The 20,210-nt window shown below is 40.7% G+C and overlaps 2 protein-coding genes and 2 long non-coding RNA genes across 5 annotated transcripts in view; 2 read left to right on the top strand and 2 right to left on the bottom strand.

The window, feature by feature from the left end:
- The window catches only part of capn3a (calpain 3a, (p94)), a 13,883-nt gene extending 2,281 nt beyond the window's left edge, over positions 1-11,602 (bottom strand). Inside the window, exons 1-18 of one of the 2 annotated variants that reach the window (XM_051078367.1) lie at positions 10,248-11,602; positions 9,680-9,749; positions 8,659-8,777; positions 8,098-8,231; positions 7,595-7,763; positions 7,236-7,319; positions 6,941-7,035; positions 6,748-6,825; positions 6,439-6,599; positions 6,010-6,191; positions 5,310-5,518; positions 3,463-3,499; positions 3,154-3,231; positions 2,820-2,877; positions 2,283-2,347; positions 1,881-1,949; positions 1,634-1,712; positions 998-1,114 (exon numbers count right to left, since the gene is read on the bottom strand). In XM_051078367.1, the coding sequence (XP_050934324.1) occupies positions 998-1,114; positions 1,634-1,712; positions 1,881-1,949; positions 2,283-2,347; positions 2,820-2,877; positions 3,154-3,231; positions 3,463-3,499; positions 5,310-5,518; positions 6,010-6,191; positions 6,439-6,599; positions 6,748-6,825; positions 6,941-7,035; positions 7,236-7,319; positions 7,595-7,763; positions 8,098-8,231; positions 8,659-8,777; positions 9,680-9,749; positions 10,248-10,499 (2,056 nt within the window). In that variant the 5' untranslated portion in view covers positions 10,500-11,602. Of the gene's footprint in view, positions 1-997; positions 1,115-1,633; positions 1,713-1,880; positions 1,950-2,282; positions 2,348-2,819; positions 2,878-3,153; positions 3,232-3,462; positions 3,500-5,309; positions 5,941-6,009; positions 6,192-6,438; positions 6,600-6,747; positions 6,826-6,940; positions 7,036-7,235; positions 7,320-7,594; positions 7,764-8,097; positions 8,232-8,658; positions 8,778-9,679; positions 9,750-10,247 lie in introns of those variants that run through there. The other variant, XM_051078366.1, reaches the window with a different exon arrangement.
- LOC108876636 (uncharacterized) lies at positions 307-4,568 on the top strand. Its single transcript, XR_007815212.1, has 3 exons — positions 307-525; positions 976-1,165; positions 1,908-4,568. It is a non-coding gene; the product is annotated as an uncharacterized LOC108876636 (long non-coding RNA).
- On the top strand, positions 6,097-12,899 carry LOC127143646 (uncharacterized). The gene is made up of 6 exons (XR_007815213.1): positions 6,097-6,205; positions 6,431-6,542; positions 6,953-7,037; positions 8,089-8,357; positions 8,570-9,267; positions 12,810-12,899. It is a non-coding gene; the product is annotated as an uncharacterized LOC127143646 (long non-coding RNA).
- ganc (glucosidase, alpha; neutral C) lies at positions 12,004-20,210 on the bottom strand. Its single transcript, XM_018666268.2, has 25 exons — positions 20,014-20,210; positions 19,582-19,644; positions 19,309-19,411; positions 18,832-18,959; positions 18,309-18,485; positions 18,199-18,220; positions 18,031-18,100; positions 17,387-17,483; positions 17,120-17,303; positions 16,727-16,871; positions 16,369-16,604; positions 16,162-16,288; positions 15,932-16,011; positions 15,655-15,798; positions 15,366-15,462; positions 15,163-15,264; positions 14,806-14,980; positions 14,412-14,480; positions 14,183-14,247; positions 14,007-14,083; positions 13,852-13,926; positions 13,595-13,708; positions 12,833-12,945; positions 12,510-12,613; positions 12,004-12,418 (listed from the first exon to the last, which is right to left on the bottom strand). The coding sequence occupies exons 1-25, from the start codon at positions 20,037-20,039 to the stop codon at positions 12,309-12,311; spliced, it is 2,703 nt and encodes a 900-aa protein (XP_018521784.1). The 5' UTR covers positions 20,040-20,210; the 3' UTR covers positions 12,004-12,308.

Here is a 20,210-nt window from a genome sequence, read left to right as displayed (position 1 = left end):
AGCCATCTAGAGATTTATACCAAACACAGGCAGCATTGTTTTTCTCCCCTGAGTACCTATTATGAGCTACTGTTTTGCTGTACAAAGACATCTGCCAGAAGCAAAGTTTCACAAACAAAAAAGGACAAAAGATCATTACTCAAGTTCCCTACTCCCCTGCTATCAGTGGAAACACACAGCTGAGGGATGAGACATTTGTTACTGAATGTCAAGTTTCCATGACTCATTTATTTTGGGAAGAGACAGGTGTGTATCTGACATCAGAATTTAATCTAGTTGAACTGACTGAATCTATAGGGTGTCAGTTGGGATTCAGCTCTACATTGATGTTTATGTTACATTCAATTAAAAATATGCTAATGTGTTGTGTTGCTCCTCAGGCTCTGTGGGCTCCTCCTCCCCCCTCGTGCTGTTGGCTCAGTCTGGGGACCTGCAGATAACCACAGTCCATCTGGGGGAGTATAAAAGCTGAGGAGCTGCATTTCTGGGCCTCTCTGCTACTTTTGCTGCCTGCCCACACCCAGAGTAAGTGTGTTTTGTGGGCTATTTGGTCACGACTTAGTCCATAGCTCTGGTTAAAGTTTAGAAAAGTAATTAAGTTTTTTTTCTGTTAAAATTCAGTCAATGATTACTGTAGGTTACTGTTTTTTGTCTTAGTCTTAAGGACTAATACAAACAGATCTCTGCACACTTGGATCTGTGCAGGGTTTTCACTTTATTTTTTCTAAGCTTTCTGTCTAACAGACATTCATCAGAGCATAAATAACTCAACACTGAGGCAAAGATACACAGTCACATTCTAATCATTGGCAGTATGCACCACACCTGTGCACACTCTGGTGGTACACACTCCATGTGCGCAGGTGTAATGCATATTGCCAATGATTACAATGTGACTGTGTATCTTTGGCTGAGATCTTTTTCCCTTTTGGACACATTAACTGTGCTGCCACTGTAATCATGTATTTTCCATAGTGTGCATGAGGCACTGACTTACTGAACATGGCTTCGAGTCGAACCAGACAGCTGATGAAGCTGTCAAAGTCGATGTTCATGTTCTCGTTTGCGTAGCGCATGGTGATGATGTCGTACAGCTGGTTGTTGAGACGGAAGCCTGAGCGGGACACAAGACACATGACTGTACAGTGACAAGAACATTTAGAAGGTGAGTTCAAGCTGTAAATTAAACAGTTTACAACAGCACATCTACTGCACATTATTAAATGTCTTGATGAAAAACTGAATAGAACAAATCACCTTTTAAAAAGTATAAGAATGAAAGTCCAGCTTTTGGAAACTCATTGACAGTATTTTTCATATTTTTAAAAATATGTACATTGTAAAAAAATTCAAAGGATCAATTCACCCTAATCAGAAAACACAGTCTCTCTCATCCTTTTTTTTCATAAGTTTTGTGTTAGTCTGTGGTTACTCTGTGTAATGTTCAATTCATTAAATTAAATTTTTCCACGTTGTGAGTGCCACTGATTCAACTCACAGTCATTATAGTCTCAGCTGTAAATATAAACCAGAAGTGCCTGCGTGGATAGATGCCACCAGGACTAAGTTGAAAAATGTCTTTTTGTGATTTGGGTGAACTGACCCTTTAAGATTTTTCTGTCTGTGTTATTACCTGCATCATTGACGGCATTCCTCATCTCGTAACTGTTGATGCTACCAGACTGGTCAGCGTTATAGTGTTTAAAGATTCCCTGAAAGAGAGGGTGTGTGAATTTGATGCAGAACTCTACGCTGTGAGAAAAAGTTTACAGCAGCTGCTCATAATAGTGTCTCTTTCTCCCATCACTGACGATGTTAAACATAAGAAGATAAGAGATGCTGCAATAAAAGAAATGAGAGAGAGGAACCTGCTTTCCCACCTGCCATTGTTTGATCTTATTCCACAGATGTCTGAACTCCTGAAGATTGAGTCGACCTGTCCCATCCATCTGAACAGAAGCAGTTAAGAGAATCTTGAAACATATTAGTCAATGTCCACTCAGAAAACAACTGGCTTCATATTCCAGTGTTGTTCCATGAGTCTAAAACTGACTTTCAGTTAAAACATAATTTCAGTGTCATGTTGGGCACGTCTCAGCTAAGTGGATTATTTAACAATTTAGTGTGTTCTCCATCATTTCAGTTTTAATTTAGGTGAAATATGTGGTAAAATGGAGCCTAGGCCCTGTGAGCATCCATCACAGACCCTGCCAATGGGTCTCGGCAGGTTGTGTCTCTTACAGACAACACAGCCAGCCCGATGCACTCGATACAAAGGATACGTCCATCAGAGCAATCATGCTCCTGCAGCTCTCCAGACTGAAGCCCTCTGTGTTCAGGTCCTTATCTGGAGGGAATACAGAGACAGAGAGAGAGCTGTAAGATATTTAAAATGGGCAAAAAATTTCAGTATCCTTCAATTATGTTTCATGTTTGAGGCCTTGGATTTAAGTCATTGTAGACTAACAATACTCAAGCTGCATCAACCCCAACAGCAGCCGATGTGAACTAAAAAGAAAAATAGAGTATTTAAATTAATTGGAGGAACTTTTCACAAGATATTAAAAAGAGTTACAGATAAGTATATTTTGAGATGTGTTTCACTGATTGACAGGTGTCTCATCTTATCGCACTCGTTCCACTGCAGCTTGTCGTAGGCTCAACCTTGTTGCACAAATTTGGATTCTCTGGTTCTGACAACTGATGAAAATCACTAAATGTTTTTGATTAGTTTTTTAGGTAGTCTGTGACAGCATTGTTTTGATGTGCATTGCTTGGTCAAGAGGTTTAAATTTAAAGCTGGAGTTAACTGGACTCACGTTTGGTGATCACTCTGTTGAGAACATTTTTCAGTTCGTTGGCTGTGATTTCCATGTCCTGAGAAAGAAACAGAAGAGAGAGGAGATAAGAATTTTAATATATCTTCATATGTGTCAAACATTTACATAAACAGCCCATGGCTGAATTGAGTATTTTTCTTTTCATTTTTTAATACTTAGGACCACAAGAACGCCTGTTATTAGACACCAAACTCACTGGTAAAGTGGTGAAAAGTCTTATTTCCTGTGATTGCTTTAGTACTGTCCCTCATGACAGTAGTAAAGCACGTCACTGGTTCATACTGAGAAGAAGCTCTGTCCATCCTGTACTCACATCTCCAGCTATCTCCTGAAAAATAGTCCTGAACTGCTGATCCTCCTCGCTCTCTTCCCCCGCTGAGGCTGGCGCCGGCTGAGGCATCATGGAGCCACAAAGTAGAAGGAAATAAATGAGACAAGAGGAAGAAGATATGAGAGGAAAAATGTGGAGATCGCGTCTGTGAAAAACTTTCTGTCATTCGCCTCGGTCCATATCATTTACCATTTAGCTAATAGTGATAATGATACTTGAAGGACTAGTTTTTAACAGTTTTTAATCTGACTACGTTCCCCATATGGAAAGAAAGAAAATAAAGACACTTACCACTGGATGGTCAGCCTCGATCCTGTTCTCTATCTCCCTGGATGAAGACGAACAAACAGCAGTCACGATGGTGACAATAACATCTCATCTGGGCCATAAGCCTGTACAGTCATGTGTACTACAGCGAATCATCTTATCCTTACCGATTATTAAACAAATGCCCGAATAAGTTTAACAAGTCTATGACACCATTTCTAAAGGCTTACAGTCCCATACTCACATTGGACCAAAATGGCAAAAAAAAGATTCCACAATGTCTTAAAGAAGCTGTGAATAAAATGTGTTAGTTCAGTACCACCTGTTGCTGCCTCCAGTGACAGTATTTTCTCTTGATTGTTCTTATTTTGGGCAATCCTGGTCAAAGGAGGCGCCATCTCCTGGCTTTTAGAATTTCTATTAGATGGGTTTTAACATCATCCTGCAGTTGAAAGTGTGACATAACTGGGCCAAAATGTACTTGCAAATAATTGTTTTTTAACCTATGTGAAGGCAGATGGGACACTTAAAGCATGAGGAAGTTGTCAATTAATAACTGATACCAATCTGGTATTGAAGGAGGTTAAAACTAATAGTAGTAATATTGTTTTATTTGCAATAAATGACCCATGTATTTTCTAAAAGTGAAAGCCCATCACAGGGATCTGTTTGCTGTGCACATCCATCCATCCATCCATCCCACAGCCTGATTCACAGCCAGGTCTCGGTCCATCAGAGTGCGGGCCGGCTCTGCATGCTGTCTGGTCCTCCAGGGCAGCAGGGGGGTGGGGGTTGTGGGTGGATGTTTGTTGAGGCTTGAGTATGCAGTATTGAATATTTTGAAAGTTTACCAGATCACGCCCAAATCTGAAGTCGCTTGTCCTAAAAAAGATTCCATAACAGCTTCGAACTGGGGCCGATTTCTTCCAACTCTACAAATCAAATTGTCGTTAAAATTGTTTGTTCTTGGTGGTTTGTGTCCCACCCACCAAGCACCCCGACAAAACCCCACCCTCATTAACAAAAACACAAACCTGCACTTTCAAATGCACAAAGAGGGTAGATAAATCACTATTAACCTGGTATATCTTAGGCTAAATCAATCCTCCTGCTGCTACATTAAATATAAACATGTAGGGCTGGGTATTGTGGATTCATTATTCGCTAATACATTGGACAGCGCTACAAAGCTGTATACTGTACTTTATGATATTTACATTAGAAAAATGCAAAGTTTTAGCTCAAACTGACTTTTCATCAGGTTCACAGGAGTGAAAACTATTTTAATTCAAACAGGCATCAAAAGTTTTTATTCGATCCCTCTGTGCGTAAAGATTCGCTATTTTGGGTTCAGAAAATTTTACTTTTGCATTTGCTGCTTTTCGTTGCCTTACATGATAGAAAAAATTAATACCTAGTTCTAGACTGTTGGCATTTGTAGACATCACTGTGACGAAATGTTTAGAGAAAATAACATAATTAGATTAATCAATTAAGAAAATAATAAACCTATCCAGTGTTGTGATTCCTTTCGAGGGGGAAGTTATAATTTGTTTTTCAAACAGAATGTTGTTCAGTTTATTTCCTGAACAGGAATACATTAAAACTACAAACAACCTCTTAATCTTGACACTAACACTATGTAAAAATGGTAATCAATACTAAAAACTGGTATTCTGATGTTATATTTCAATACCCAGCCCTACTGAGACACACAGGATCAACATCAATGGAATGAAATAAGCATCTACCAACAAACATATCTATCTGTGACTATAATACTCTATCAGGGGAAAACTATGTACCACTTCCCTCCTCATGCAGCCCAGCTCGCCCCCTGCAGGCCACCCCGATCACCCTCACCCACTCACTCTGAGGTGTTCTTCTTTTCAGAGAAAACTCGCAGGATGAACTCTCCCTCCTGGTGCGGCTCGTACGTGGAGGGGACGATGACGTACTCTCCGGGGCTCAGGCAGAAGCGCTGGGTCACTTCGCGCAGGTTGATGTAGGACTTGCAGCGAGCCTTGGAGGAGTTGAACAGGAAGAAGTCCTTCTGCATGTGCTGCTTGTTCCCATGCATCTGGAAAGGGGAAGTCACAACAGTAAGAGTGAGATATGTTGAATGGAAACAGTTGTATATATAAAATATACAATAACAAAAACAAAAAAGAAAAATTCCCTCATAGTCCAGGACTATTGTAGGGTGCAAATAAGTTTTAAACTGTTGGTCCACTGTGTTTGTTTACCTCCTTTGGCACCTGTAAAGAGACAGAGAGAACATCAGTGATTGAGTTATTATAGGATACAAACTAAAACCAAAAACTTATGGTATTACACTGATAAATGCTGTTATCCAAAAATAGCAAAGTGGTATTCACTTCATATATGCACATATGCACATTCCTTGTCAGAACTGCCACAAACAGTGATTTTTAAAAAGTTAGTTTGGCTTATTTCATCCTGAATATGTGCTAAAGAAGAAATAATAAAACACTTGTATGTTCAGAGAAACACAGGATTTTGTGCAAATACTTTATCCAAGTCCACAGCGTCTGAATAGTACATGAGAACCAAACCAGGCACCTCGTAAATAGCGAATCCGATGGTGAAGAGGTTGGCTCCCATCTTCCGCTCTTTCCGCCTGTTCTTCTGCATCAGAGCCACCACGAAGGTGCAGCCCACATCGTTTTCCTCGGGATCATCGTCCTCCTCCAGCAAACGGAGGCGGTACTGAGGGTTGGTCCAGAAAGTGTCTGCAGGACAATTAGTGAGTATCTTCTCAGGTAAAATATTTGGCTTTTATTCATCATTTGTTGTTATTTTATACGTGCACTCTTTTTTTCAGACAGTATACTTTAAAGACAGTTAGCGATGAACTATGGTATATCGATCAGAAAGTGATAAAAGTAAACCTGGCAGTGTGACCCTGCTCTCCCATTTCTCAGGGTACAAACCTCTTTGGGAGAAGTAACTATGTTATATTTTTTTACAGCAGCATACCTGGGTAATTCCTGCAGCCTCCGGCGGAGCAGCCTCTCACCCAGCGGCCCTCGTTCACAGAAACCGTCCACTTGTGGATCTTATCGTCCTCCAGGGCATCAGGGGTGAGGTTACAGATCTCGATCTTGGTGTAGTTCTTCTTGAAATCCTCGAATGACATCCTGGATGTTAAATGAAGAGATCAGGGCAGGATGGATACACAAACAGTGGCTAATCCAATGCTACCTGTAAAAAAAACTGGATCGCTGGATTTGATCTTGAATGAAAAAATCAGCATCCTCCTAACTGGAGAAAGATGTTGCCACTCACCAGAACTCTCCATCCTCAGCGCTCTGGTGCTGTAGCTTCTCTTTTTCAGCCTTTGACAGTGTGGCCCACTCCTTAGAGCTATCAGAGGGGATAAAAATAGTAATATTACTAGAATTTGAGACATAACTTCACCAACAGAAAAGTCAGGCTGGAAATAAAGGACTTATGGTTTTAAGATGGTTAAACTCCTCACTTGTCACTCCAGGGTCCGTTCCATTCCACTTGACCCCATGGGTTCCTGAGACGCACCAGACGAACTTTAGACTCCTTGTGCTGAGATGGTTTACACTGTAAGAAGACAGAAATTTTCACATTTAAACTCACATTCTCTCATATTGTCTTTGTATATCTTAAAGTTTTGGACACATTAATGCAGGAGCCAGGTTGTTGTTGCTGTGTTATCCTGTTGGACCAAGTGTTGTGCAGCGCTGCAGGGCCCTGTAGTGCATCACACATTTTATTGTTTCTTGCTCAGCAGGCTGTTTTACCTCTTCCACTGCCGTCACAGAGTAGGCATGACCCTTCACAAGTCCCGTCACAGTGCGAGTCTCAAAGCGAGCAGGAACCAGGGACTGCAGATACACAAAATATGTAACATGGCGTTAAGGAGTAGAGAAAGAGAAAGAGAAACATTTTCAAGACGTGCCAGATAAATCTGCAAACGAAACAGTAACGCTGCTCTAATTTGCATAAATGAGACTTAGGAAGAGCAAACTAACACCAGCTGAGCTGAGCTCTTGTTTTTGAAAGTTCAGTACACTCTAACATCAGGTGCAAAAGGCTTGAAAATTCTGCCACTGAGGTCCTGACCCTAAATATTATGGTGAAATAAAAATGTCTGACTCACATCAATAGAGCATCCCATGAGGGAGCCTCTCTCCAGAGCTTTCTTCATGATCTTGTAGAGCTCTTTGGGAGCTTCCTTCATCTCATAGAATTCAGTGACTCCACCAGTGAAATCTTCCATGGCCTCGGTGGTGTTTCCACCCTTCAGGGCCTCGTAGGAGCCATGCAGCCTGAACATTGATGAGCACAAGTGTTACATTTACATTTAGATTTTCAGTTCTTTCACTTAGATATGCCCATTCCTGGTTAAATAAAGTACTTTCTTCTTCTTGTCTAGACTTAACCTGAGTAGGGTGGCTGTATGCAAAGACTGATTACACAATAGTGCAGCCTTTAAAATCAGCTGTAACCCCTTCTACATCACAAATCTGCAATCAAATAAAACAGAAAAGTGCTATGTAGTAGCTAACTGTAGTTTAGCCCTGTTCTTCCATGTGAGTGTGCAGGAAGAGAAAAAGAAAACACCCAGTTCAAAAGCTCTTCTATCCTTCACAGTGCACTCACTTGGCGTAGGCCTTCTCCAGCAGGGCACTCCAGAACTCGTTCCTCTCGGCGGACTTGGTGAAGACCAGCTGGTTGTTGAAGGTGGGGATGCGGTCGTCAATAACGACATCGACCCAGTCGCCATAACGCCAGAACTGAAAGACAGAAGGAGGGAAAAAATTTGAGCATCAAATACTGAGAGGATGAGAAGCCGCTGAGTTTCAAACGATGTTTACAGACTTTAAAGACTTGAATCGAAAGGTTCCTCATCAGGATAAATGGTAAATGAACTGCATTTGCATAGCACTGTTCTAGTCTTGTCCACCACTCACAGCACTACAGGTCCCATTCATCCATTCACACACACATTCATACAGTGTGTGTTCTATGTATAGAGAGTGCTCTAACACATGCACACACATTCACGAGGCCGTGGTATGCCATCAGGGGCAATTTGAGGTTCAGTATCTTAATCTAATTTCTGTATTTACAGAAAAAGTCCAATGACTTGACTTAAAGACGATGAAATGCTGAAGGAAAGGGCTGAATATCAGGATGCTCTGCTGGAGTACATTTTCTGACCTGGAAGTGGAAGATGCCGGCATAGCCCTCTGAGAAGCTTTGCTCCTGAGGAACAACACGGTAGAGAAGCTTCTCATTCAGGGTGAGACAGGCGATGGCAGCCAGCAACCAGCAGTCACCTGAGCACAAAACATCGTTTCATTTAATTCATTTTGTGGAATAATTTCCACAAATCATATAATCATACTAACAAACTGTAACCATAGCTGGGATGATTTCATCTTCTCTTGGCCCTATGAATTATTTTAACTTCTTGGTGGATATATTGACCTTCTCTGATGGATGTATTTTGTTTTGGTGGAGGAAAAGACCGTCACTGAGTGCTGACGTTTGGAGTTTTCTGATTGTCCAGGTGTGTGACAGTGTGTTAGCTGCTGGGCTGAAAACAATGTAAGTTTTTCAACAGAGAACGGTTAACCGTGTCTGCCAGGACCTTTGTCCCTTTGGTCCCCTTTATTTGCAGTCTGAACTGGACAACAATGAGAAGTGCTGCTGGTTGGATTCCCTTCCAAAAGAGTAAGCACAATATGGGGAGGCCGCTGCAGGCAGAGAGGCCGTGTGCGGGGGATCGATGCGAGCTGCCTGAATACAGACCGAATGTTCACTACAGTGAGTGACTGCATACAGTACATACAGCTCACCATCTGTCCATGTGTAGTTCTGTCACAATGTATATCAAATCCAAACAGGGTCTTTCAATGCTCTCAAAGGAAAATGCGTTTCAGTCAAGGTTAATTATAATATCCTCCTTTTCCCAACCTGCCTTTAGTATTTAATGAAAAATGAATATGCTACCACATAACAAGAGATGGTTGATTCACACCCCGAAATGGAAGATGCCGGCATTTTCAGCATTTTAAGGTTGATTCAAGAGAGTAATTAGATTGAGGTTAATTAAAATTAATAGCGAACTCAATAAATGATAAAAAAGCTTTGAGTTAATTTGTGAAACTTCACAAGATGAAGAAAATAAATGTCAGTTGAGATGTTGTAATGCAACTTCGTTTAGTAACTTCGTTACCAAGATCTCCCTGGCAGATGTCTGTCCTACTGGCTCCTCCAACAATGAACTGAGGATTCTCACAGATTTCCTGCAGACAATAATAAACACAAAGAGGAGTTAAGGATCAATCTCATATTAGCTTTCTATTTCATTTAGCTAGTCTACAGACTGCTGCTCTTCGCTGTGCAGATTGTAAAGTTCTCTGAGAGAAACTTGTGACTTTGGGCTGTATAAAAACCAAGTGGAGCAAAATTAGACAGATAAGTGATACAACATCTATAATATTAGAGCCATTATGCCAAAAAAAGGAAACAAATGCCATGACACTTGAGACAATATCCAATCCGTCCAGGGATGGTAGGGAGTATTCTGATGACATCTGCGTCGCCAGGAAAAGTCCCACTGCAGCAGTAGTTAGTTTTCACCATAAAATAATCCCTTATGAAGATGGGAAAAATGTGATTATTTCCATTTCCTTTGTATGAAACATAACACCCCACCTCCCACATGTTTGATCCATCCCCTCTTTATTTAACTTTGCCATCAACACACCTCTCCATGTGCCAAACCCACCCTCCCCTCCTACCTTGGGCCTCTTCCAGACGATGTTCTTGACCTTGTTGGACTTGTGTCCGAGCTCCTTGAAGCCCAAAGACTCCACAGTGGCTGGGAAAGATTCATCCTCAAACAGGTTCTTCCTCTGAAGGTACTCCTGTCTCAGGGTGTTGAAGTCCTGGCCGTTGAAGCGGAGGGGCTTGTTCAGAGACCCTTCCCCGTCTCTCCTCTCTCGTTCCCGGATCAGCCGGTCGCAGAAAAAGCCAGACGGTGTATAGGGCATCTCGTCTCAGCTGACTTTTTTTTTTTAAAAAACTGGCTTTTGCCACTTGTACTAAAGTCTTACAAGCGTAAAAACCCTGGCATAAATCCAAACAGCTAATGTCTGATTGGCTCTTTCTTTGTGTGACGTCCCCCTTCCCTTCGTCACAGAGTAGATGCAAAGGCTTGATGTGAAAGAAACATTCACTCCACATGTATTCACCTTTGCGTTACCATGCACATACACACACGCATATGCACAGAAACTCACACATCACATAAACGTCTATTTGTTGCGTTCCCATTGGTCGTACTGAACAATGATCTCTCCCTGGCTGTGGTGCTGCGGTGCCATCATTGTTGGGTGACACAAAGGCCAGCGGGCCGCGCCAGAGGGCATGTAAAGAGTGGTCGTTAGATGCCTTGCCTCAGCAGAAGGCATTCAACCCCTTTAAACCTATTCTCAATGGAGCTCAGCATTGAGCAGTCTCAGCATAACTAGAGCAGGATAATGCTATGAAGAGGAGTATCATCCATTTTTAGTACTGGTTGGAAAAGAACAACTTCAATCCAATGTTTTGGCTTTTGTTTAACAGTATAGATGATCACCACAGAGCAGCTAATAGTGAGACAATCATAACTTTCAGTCACACATGATGGTCTATATGCTGCTTCAGAGGTGGGTCTTCCTTTTAAATATGAATTTAATTCTGGAAAAAAACACATAATACGTAACGATTTCAGGCATCAAAATTACTGTCAATTTGCTGCTGGCTCCTCTAGATGTTTTATAACTTTATCGATTATACACGTTTCCTTGTATTTTGTTTTCTCTGTCTGATCTCATTTCATTTTCCTCTAAAGCAGTTTGTAACTTTTGTTGTAAGAAGTACATTACTTAAGTTTTCTTACTTGCTTGCTAACACAATACTAAACTACAATTACCAACTTGTGGTTGTATGCTACGTTGCAGGAATATGGTGACAATCTCTTTTTGTTTTTGAGTTATAGTGTTGAATAATGAAAAGAAGTGTTCAGTGATGTCACAGTGAAGCTGACCTTTGACCTTTTGGATATGAAATGCCATTACGTCATCATTTTATCCTATTAGACATTTGTGTTAATTTTTTTTGTCATAATTAGCGTATGAATTCTTGAGTTATGGCCAAAAACGTGTTTTGAGAAGTCACAGTTAAATTGACCTTTAACCTTTGACCACCAAAATCTAATCAGTTCATTCCTGAGTCCAAGTGAATGTTTGTGCCAAATTTGAAGAAATTCCCTGAGCAGTTTGTAACTTTTGTTTTTGCTCGGATTCTTAGCACACACTGCAGTTTCCTTATAACGTCTCATACAGGAATTCAGCTTATTCCTGCATTTCCTATTGTACTATTTTGTGCCACTCTTAAGTAAGCAAACACCTGCTCTGGGACGAGGTCAGGTCACACAACACAATACTTTTGAACAAAGTGGTTTGTCACTAGATTTTTAGTTAACCTGGTAAAAATAAGCCTGTTACAGCGAGAAAGATTTGAAGCTGCACATCAGAGCGTCATTTATTCAGTGGATGAATCTTTCACTCCATTGTTTTAAAATCAGACATAATTTTGTATCCATAATTATTAGCACTGGTAGTTTCATGATCATTCAAGGACAAAATATGTAATTGTTAATAAGCCAAAAAGAAAATGGGTAAAAGTAGTACCATTTATACTTGGAAACTTACTGCTGTTAAAATAGCTTTGATGATTTTAACCTGACATTCTCCTCACCTCTCCCATCTGGAATAACAAACACAGTGGATGGAAAAGTCGCTGACACACACACACAGTTAAACTATCTGTATCTCCCAGTCCATCGCCACTCTGAGGTTCAGGTTGCTCGCTGTCAGTTTGTAGTAGGTCTGTGTGTACTGAAATGCAGCAGGAGTGTCTTTAGCACCTGGTGTTAAAAAGAAAAGGTGTACAAAGTTTTCCTTGGCCTCCACAATTGGACAGTTGTGAATATGTGTATGTGTCATGTAGATCCTCACCTGACACATGCACAGTCACAGTGGACGGTTTGCTCTTCACCCCCAGGAAGGTGACCGAGTGTACGACAGTGTCACAGTCAAATGTTCCTTCTTCACTGGCAGCACTGAGAGAAGCAGCATCAATAACAGACATGAAACCATTATGTCTTAAATGTTTTCATTTCAAAAATTAAAACTATTTGAGGTTCACTTGAGCCCTGAAGTTTCACGTCAGTTATGGGTACAACCAAAAAATAAATAAAAACAAAGTTTTTCCTTTCGCTCCTTTTACATGTGGTCTAAAACTGTACCCTTCTCTAGGAGGAGGTGTGAGTGTGACTCACTGGCAGAGCAGCCGGCCTGACAGCATGCTGAACCTGCGCAGACAGAAGGCCTTTCTGTCACGGTAGCTGAAGGAGTGGCCGTCGTCCAGGTATAACTCACCATCAGCTGCACCCTGTGGAGAGAACGGACTGCAGTCTGGACTTTGCTAATTAAATGATACAAATGTCACAAGTCTGAGCACAAAAACACAGAGTTCATTTACTTAAAGGTTGCAGAACTGATTAAGTATGGTACAAACTACCTGTGCATCAATACAGCAATGGTCTTTTTTTTAGTTAAAACACAGGCAAAAGAACTACAACTATTTACATTCATTAGTTTGTTTCAATGCATGCAAACACTTAAGCACCTACTGCAACAAACTTATGTGTATTAAGACACCAAATTGTATTAAATATAGAGCTACAATGATTAGTCAGTATATTGATTTATGAAGTAGTCGATCAACGGAAAACAACTAAGCTTCTCATTCATTTTTTCAGTTTCTAAAATGTGATTCCTTCAACATATATGATAGTAAATTAAATATTGAGAAAATTAATTGTTAATGAAAATAATTGTCAGTTGCAGTCTGGATTAATTATGGAACTGAAAGACATGCAGATAATTCACACAGAGCTTTTTTAAGCCATATCACTTCTGCATTTCTAATATTTAGCTCATTCCTCTGTTATGGACTGTTGGATTAAGTTGGATGACATTGTATAGACCTTTATATTTTTCTTGTGCATTGGTTTATATTTACATATTTTTACATTTACCTGAGGGTTTAGAGCCACAGTGATGGAGAGAGGCAGCTGCTGGAGTTCGGCCGTACAGGAGCCACTTACTGTTGACCTGCAGACCACTGAGCCACCACGCTGGAACAAAGGTACCTGTACAGAGGAAACACCTTCCCTCCATGATGTAACTTAGGCTTTATTTCAGTTTCAAATAATGGAAAGGAATCCAATAACTGTAACTGTAATCTGAATTAAAAACCACCCCCTCTACTGTGTGGATCATGTTAAACACTGACTGTGTCCAGGGTGACTGGAAGACTCAGAGTCTCGCCTCCTTTGTGCACCTTTGCAGAGTGGACATCATACCAAATCTAAAACAGAAACAAACCTTAACATCCGCACTGATGAATATATTAGAACATATAAATATATTAGCTGGTAGTTGATTTACCTCACCAGATCCAGGAAGTGACACTTTGACCTCTTGAAGACCTGGTTCGGTGACAGGACAGGCCAGTAGTGCTCCTCCTGTGTGAAATCAAAGACAGTTAAACTCTGAAAAACACAAATGTGATAACAACAATGGTGTGCTTAGTGATAATGCAAAATTAAAGGGGCATTTATCACCAATCATATATTGGTTGTCCACAGTGAAGGTGCTCTGATCTTGTGAGAACTCCACCCACAGAGGTCTGTTTTAAATGAAATGAGTGTTTCCTTAACTTTTTGCTAAAATTACATCATCAAAACAACAGAACAATATTAACGTCTAGTGCCTGAAAAACTCCCATAGGACTAATACTGATGTTTGTAGTTGCAGTACATACGCTGAACAGCAGATGGCAGCAGCACTAACCTGAGTGGAGGCAGACCAGAGGTGTGAGCCTGGTAGAACAGAGTGTACCAGTAGGGCAGCAGGCAATACCTGAGCACAGAGGAGGCAGGTCACTTACCACACTTTACTGACTTCATCATTAGATATTAAAGCTCACTCACTATCTCCATGAGGATCATTTAAGTATTATTTTGTCTTGTTAAATGCACCTCAAGTTCTGCATATTGACTGTGACATTAAATGTGGTAATGAGGTGAAACAATCTTTTGAGGCTTGCTGATGATTCCTTCTTGTCCTTTAATACTGCTGACACACTTGGAAACACTGTGGACAAAAAAATGCTCATTTCTAATTTCTTTATCGCTGCTTCACATCTCTTGAATCTCCTATGGCTGACACCTCTCTGTGACAGTACCGTTGTTGGATTACAGTGCGGATTGCAGCGGTAACCTTGTCTCCAAACAGCCAGGGTTCCCGACGTTTTGTCACATTTGCAGAGTGACCGCGGAAAAACGGCTGCAGGGCGGCTGCCTGGTACCAGCGAACCAGCAACTCTGGATCCGGATCCCGAATAAAGCCACCAACATCAGCTAAAACAAAGGGGATCAAGGACATAAGAGACTGCAACTTAAAGTGTGAGATTCAGCAGTGATAAGGACATAAAACAACATAAAAGCAACACATTATTATATTAAATTTACACTAACTAAATTAATCAACTAGTTTTAAGTAACAGACTACTACAGTTTGTGCTTTGCACCAGAACGCTCACCTCCACAAAATACTATGCCTGCCACACTAAGAGACAAAAGCATTGGAATTGAGATCTTCAGATATCCCCAACTGGCAACGTTGTCTCCTGTCCATACTGCTCCTGTACACCAAACAAAGTCAGTGACAATAAAGATCATAGCTGAGGATCTAAGCATAAATACATGAAAATGTCTTTAACGTTTTTCCATTTTAATAACTCACCAAGTCTCTGTGACCCAGCAAAGAAGGAGCGTGACAGGACAAAAGGCCTCTCCGAGCCACCTGACCGAGTTATCAGACCCTCCACTGTGGCCATGTGCTTTGAGAAAACAAGTCACACCGGTTTTAGTGTTACTTAATGGTCTAAGGTTATGTTTTTTTCCACCCTGATAAACTGGGGAACCAAGTCTTCCAGCACAGACAATATTAATGTCATAAAAGTGGACAAATACTACATGTCGGCAGCTTTAATATTGACCTGTATGAAAATAAGCTAAGTAAGCCCACTCACCTGATAAAAGCCGTACAGGTTGTGCAATTCCCGGTGTTCCCAGCCGCCATAATGCACTGCATCCTTCGGCATCGTCTGCTCCGGCCCGTCAAACACAGACGGTTCGTTCATATCGTTCCACACAAATAACGATGGTGTTGTTCCCTGTATCAGACGTAAATGTTTCAACAACAGCAAACCTGCTTGCTGTGAGTTTATGTGAGAATATTTTAACTGTTGTTCTGTAAAGTGCTGAAGTGTCAAAGCATTTGTTGACTGTGATTATTTTTACACTCACTTTGTACTTTTCCAGGGTGAAGCATCTGGAGTACCATGCTCTAGTGGCTGGGCTGCTAAAATCAAGGTAACAGGATTCACCTATGGAGGGAGATACAATTAATAGCTACTATATGTAATTTTGATTTATCTTTATGTCAGCGGAGGCTTTTTCAAAGTAGCATTTCTTCAGACTTAACTGTGAAGATTTCATTGTGTCATTTTGTGTCTTTATAGTTAAACAAACATTACCAGGCCAGCATGAGCCGTGATAGAGCTGTCCCTCTCTGTCTTTGACAAAATGTCCACCATCTCTGGCCTCACAGTACAGGGACCAATCAGGATCAGCTTTGATGTGGGGATCACTTATAACAACCAGCTAGAAGACATAAAAAACATTGGCAATAAATAACTGAAACTTGTAACATATAAAAGCAGAATAAGGTTCCTGAAACTGACCTTCCTTTTCTTCTTCTCTAGGTGGCGCTGCAGACCGGCTGGATCTGGAAAATGAACAGGGTCCCAGGTGAAATAACGCTTCCCATCTGTGTGCTCAATGTCCAGCCAGATAACATCATAAGGGATGTTGTGGTGATCAAATCCAGCATCCACAGCCTTCACATCAGCTTCATCATCGTAGTTCCAGCGGCACTGGTGGTACCCGAGGGCAAATAGAGGGGGCAGGGCTTGATATCCTGACAGACGGGGAAAGAAATAGTTAGAAAGTACAGTTTTGATGGGTAATTCACCAGCACACGGTCAAAATCACACAGAATGTTAACAAGATTAATTGGCTTCAGTTCACTTGCAAACACACCTGTCAGCTGAGCATACTGGCTGAAGAGCTGCTGTGGACTGGGCCCAAGGAGAACCACGCAGTCAATCACACCACTCTCTGACAGCCAGTGGACGTCAGTCTGCGGCTGCAGCCGCCTCCTCTTCACTGGGGGTGTTTGCTCATCCTGGTTGAGGTAGGGGGTTGTTATGTGGTTATAAATGAACATTTCTGCATCTCTTCTAAAATTATTTACCTTGGAGATCCTGCTTTTAATAAATTTAAACAATTGTTTTCTGTCTTTTGTTAACTAGGAGGACTCGCAAAAGCAACACCATAAGAATCTGACATTATGATGGTTATTGTGAGCTCCTGAAAGCTTTAGCAGACAGGTAGACAGACACTGTATGAAAACAGCACTGTAACGAGGGTTACCTCATGGTCAGTGGGACTGTAATGTATGTTCACAAAAGTCTCAGATGCATTGAGCCAAAACACACCCAAAGTCCTGTCGACTTTGTGGGCCACCAACAGTGGCACAGACCCGTACAGGCCGAAACGACTGTACAAGTCATAGGCAAAGACGTCCAAGTTATACAGCCGATAAGGTTCACCGTCTCTGTGAAATGAAACATTTTAATGCATAAATCATATGGTTACAAATAAAGACATGTTGCTTTTTGCTCATGTACATGAGTGTACCTGGTGTCTCTGAGCTGCAGGCTGTCAGCATGTTCTGGCAGGCCGTATACATGACTGAAACCATGAAGACAGAGGTCTGCCCCAGTGCTGCTGGGACCTGGAAATGCACAACAAGTATTTAAGTTTTATTCATGTGCTTCTTTTTCATTAGTATAGAAGTAAATCCTATTGATTGCTTTTTGGAAACTTAAACCATCTTGAGAAATTACAGTTCAATTGCCAGTTCTTTTCTGGGACATTATTAGGAAAGCCATTAAGTGTCATCTAACAGTTTCTTACAACATTATGTGTTATTTGTTCTAAGTGGGCTTTATGGAGAGACACTGTGTCAAGTTGTCTGGCTAAAGTATCAACCATTTTAACTACCATGTCTTTTTTGTTTGTTTGTTTCATAAAGTCTGTAAAATAAGCTAGGAAAAATACTATGCAAATATAGTTCTGATTCACATTACTGTCATCACTTTACACTGATCATTTTGACAGGTAGTTTTCAAATGTCATTCCATTCACAGTCATTGTACTGGGATCTGGAAATAAGTTCCCAGGAGTAGATTTTTAACAAGCTCAGGAAATGAAACCAAAACTATCCAAATGGCAAACATTTCAAAGTTTGCCTTGTAAAATATTTAACAGCAGACACAAACCATTAGCTTTGATATCCACAAACTGCCTGAAAGTCTCTCTCCATAATAAACCCGGGGCGTCCTCTTCAAGCTGTCAGTGGAACAAAGAGAAAAAGAACAAAGGTATTTATAGAGGGAGTCGGGCTTCATGCAGGAGTAATATTATACTGGAGTTTGATGTACTCTCACCTCACTGTCATGAGATGTGGCCCTGAGGGGAAAGACACAAAGAAAAGCAATTAAATCATGTGTTGATTAGTTTGTTTTCAAGCACACAACCCTTCCCAGCAAATCCTCACCTGGCTCGATCCTGCAGCATCTCAAACCACAGTTTGCCTTTAGAATTAAATGTGACCATCACTTCATCTTCACACAGGATCTCCACTTGGAAAGGAAAATGCCAAACGCGAACCTGATGACGTCCTGAAGACCAAGAAAGGGTAACAGAGTCCTTAGTCTGTCTCTCCACTCTCAACCTGCCAGACGATGAGGGGAAAAGGTCAAACACAATCTTAAACCACAGATGTAAAATTGTGACACAGAGAAAATACATCTCAACCAAGAATGTTTCCTGGAAATAAAGTGAAATTCAACAGCTAAATTTGAACTTAAAAGCTATATTATGATTAACAGATGGAGAGGAATTTCCACTATGAGAGAAGCTCCTAACCAGCCTAAATCGATGAACTGTAAATGATTTCTCAGTCCTTTTCCAATGCCAGCTAACATTACATGAGACTCATGGACATGAAACACAACACAGGAACAAAGCTTTTAGTGCATCGGATAAGAATAAGAAAGGAGAAGTGATGCAGCTCTTACTGTTCACACTGTGGTTCCCCAGTTATTACATCTGGAACTCGGTAGCGTGATTTAATGGGCTGGAGTTCATCTATCAATATCCTTACAGTGTCATTTTTGCAAGGTGAGACAGAAAGAAGCAGCCTGGTCTGTGAAAAGAGCAAAGAAAGAGGTTTTTTAAAATGTAGAATTAAAAGGTGTAGTTCATATATAACAGGACAATACAGGCAACAGACCACCAAAACATCTGAAGTGCACCTACCACTGAGATATTGCTTCCTGCATAATCACACAAATTCTTAACAAACATGCAATTTATGGAATTTGATTTTTTTCTGATAAATAATTTTAACACTAAGACAGCAGAAAAATACACACAACTAGAAGACCAAAAAATCAGAGATTACTTAGAGGACCTTCTGCCTAAATTATGTTAAATATGTGTATAAATAGATCATCCTCAGTTTTGATTCTCAGTAATACTAGTTGTGTTCAGACCTGTGTGTCAGGCTCCAACAGTTCAAAGCGTGCCCCTTTCTCTGTGAGCACCATGGTGTCCAACAGGGCCCGGTACTGCAGGTTTGGACCCTGCATCTGTCGCCTCAAAAGTGACGATAAAAAAACATTACAAAGAAACACACACACTTTAGGAAGGTGCTGACATGAGGACAATTTCTACATGACACAAATGTCATCTTCTGCAAAACACAGTGAATTGAGGGTGATTGTAGAGTAATTTGTGAATGCAAATTGTTATACTGTAACACATACCTGTAAAAAGCAACATGTTCACTTTTCTTGAACTTTTCTTGACCTTCATCATCAGGGATGACACTGAGGAAAGAGCAGAAAGGAAACTATATATACATATAGTACACCAGGCTTATGATGGGAAACAACATCATTTCCTGGTTGTCCACAGTTACTTTTACATATGCACTTTTATGCAAACAATGCAGACTTATGGATTGTAAACTGTAATGGTTACCGCAGTACCTGAGAAGACAAACTTAAAATTCACTGACAAATTTGCCTACAAATGCATTTCCTGTCTTGCAGTAATGTAAACACAGAGCACACATTTTGCACCACGGGAGACCAAGTATTCATGTGGCTCCATTTGAAATGTCAAAGGTCAATAATGAAACTTGACACTGCTTCCGAGTGACTGAAAATGGCATGTAACGAGCATGTTGTTAATACCTAACAGGCTGATTCTCTTCCGCCATTTCGAGCTGACAAACAAAAACATTAAAACATCCCGTTCACAGTCGGTTGTGGTCTCTAAGTATGAGCATTAAAAACGTTATTTTTCTGCAAAATCAACTATAAAATTCACGCTTTCCTTCACACTAACTGGATAAACAACCGTTACGGAAGCGACAATACAGTGAATATGA

The sequence above is a fragment of the Lates calcarifer genome, linkage group LG19, assembly GCF_001640805.2.
Source record: "Lates calcarifer isolate ASB-BC8 linkage group LG19, TLL_Latcal_v3, whole genome shotgun sequence".
In the NCBI taxonomy this organism is placed as follows: domain Eukaryota; kingdom Metazoa; phylum Chordata; class Actinopteri; family Centropomidae; genus Lates; species Lates calcarifer.
Note: the sequence above shows the minus strand (reverse complement) of the source record. Positions and strands in the feature narration are given on the sequence as shown.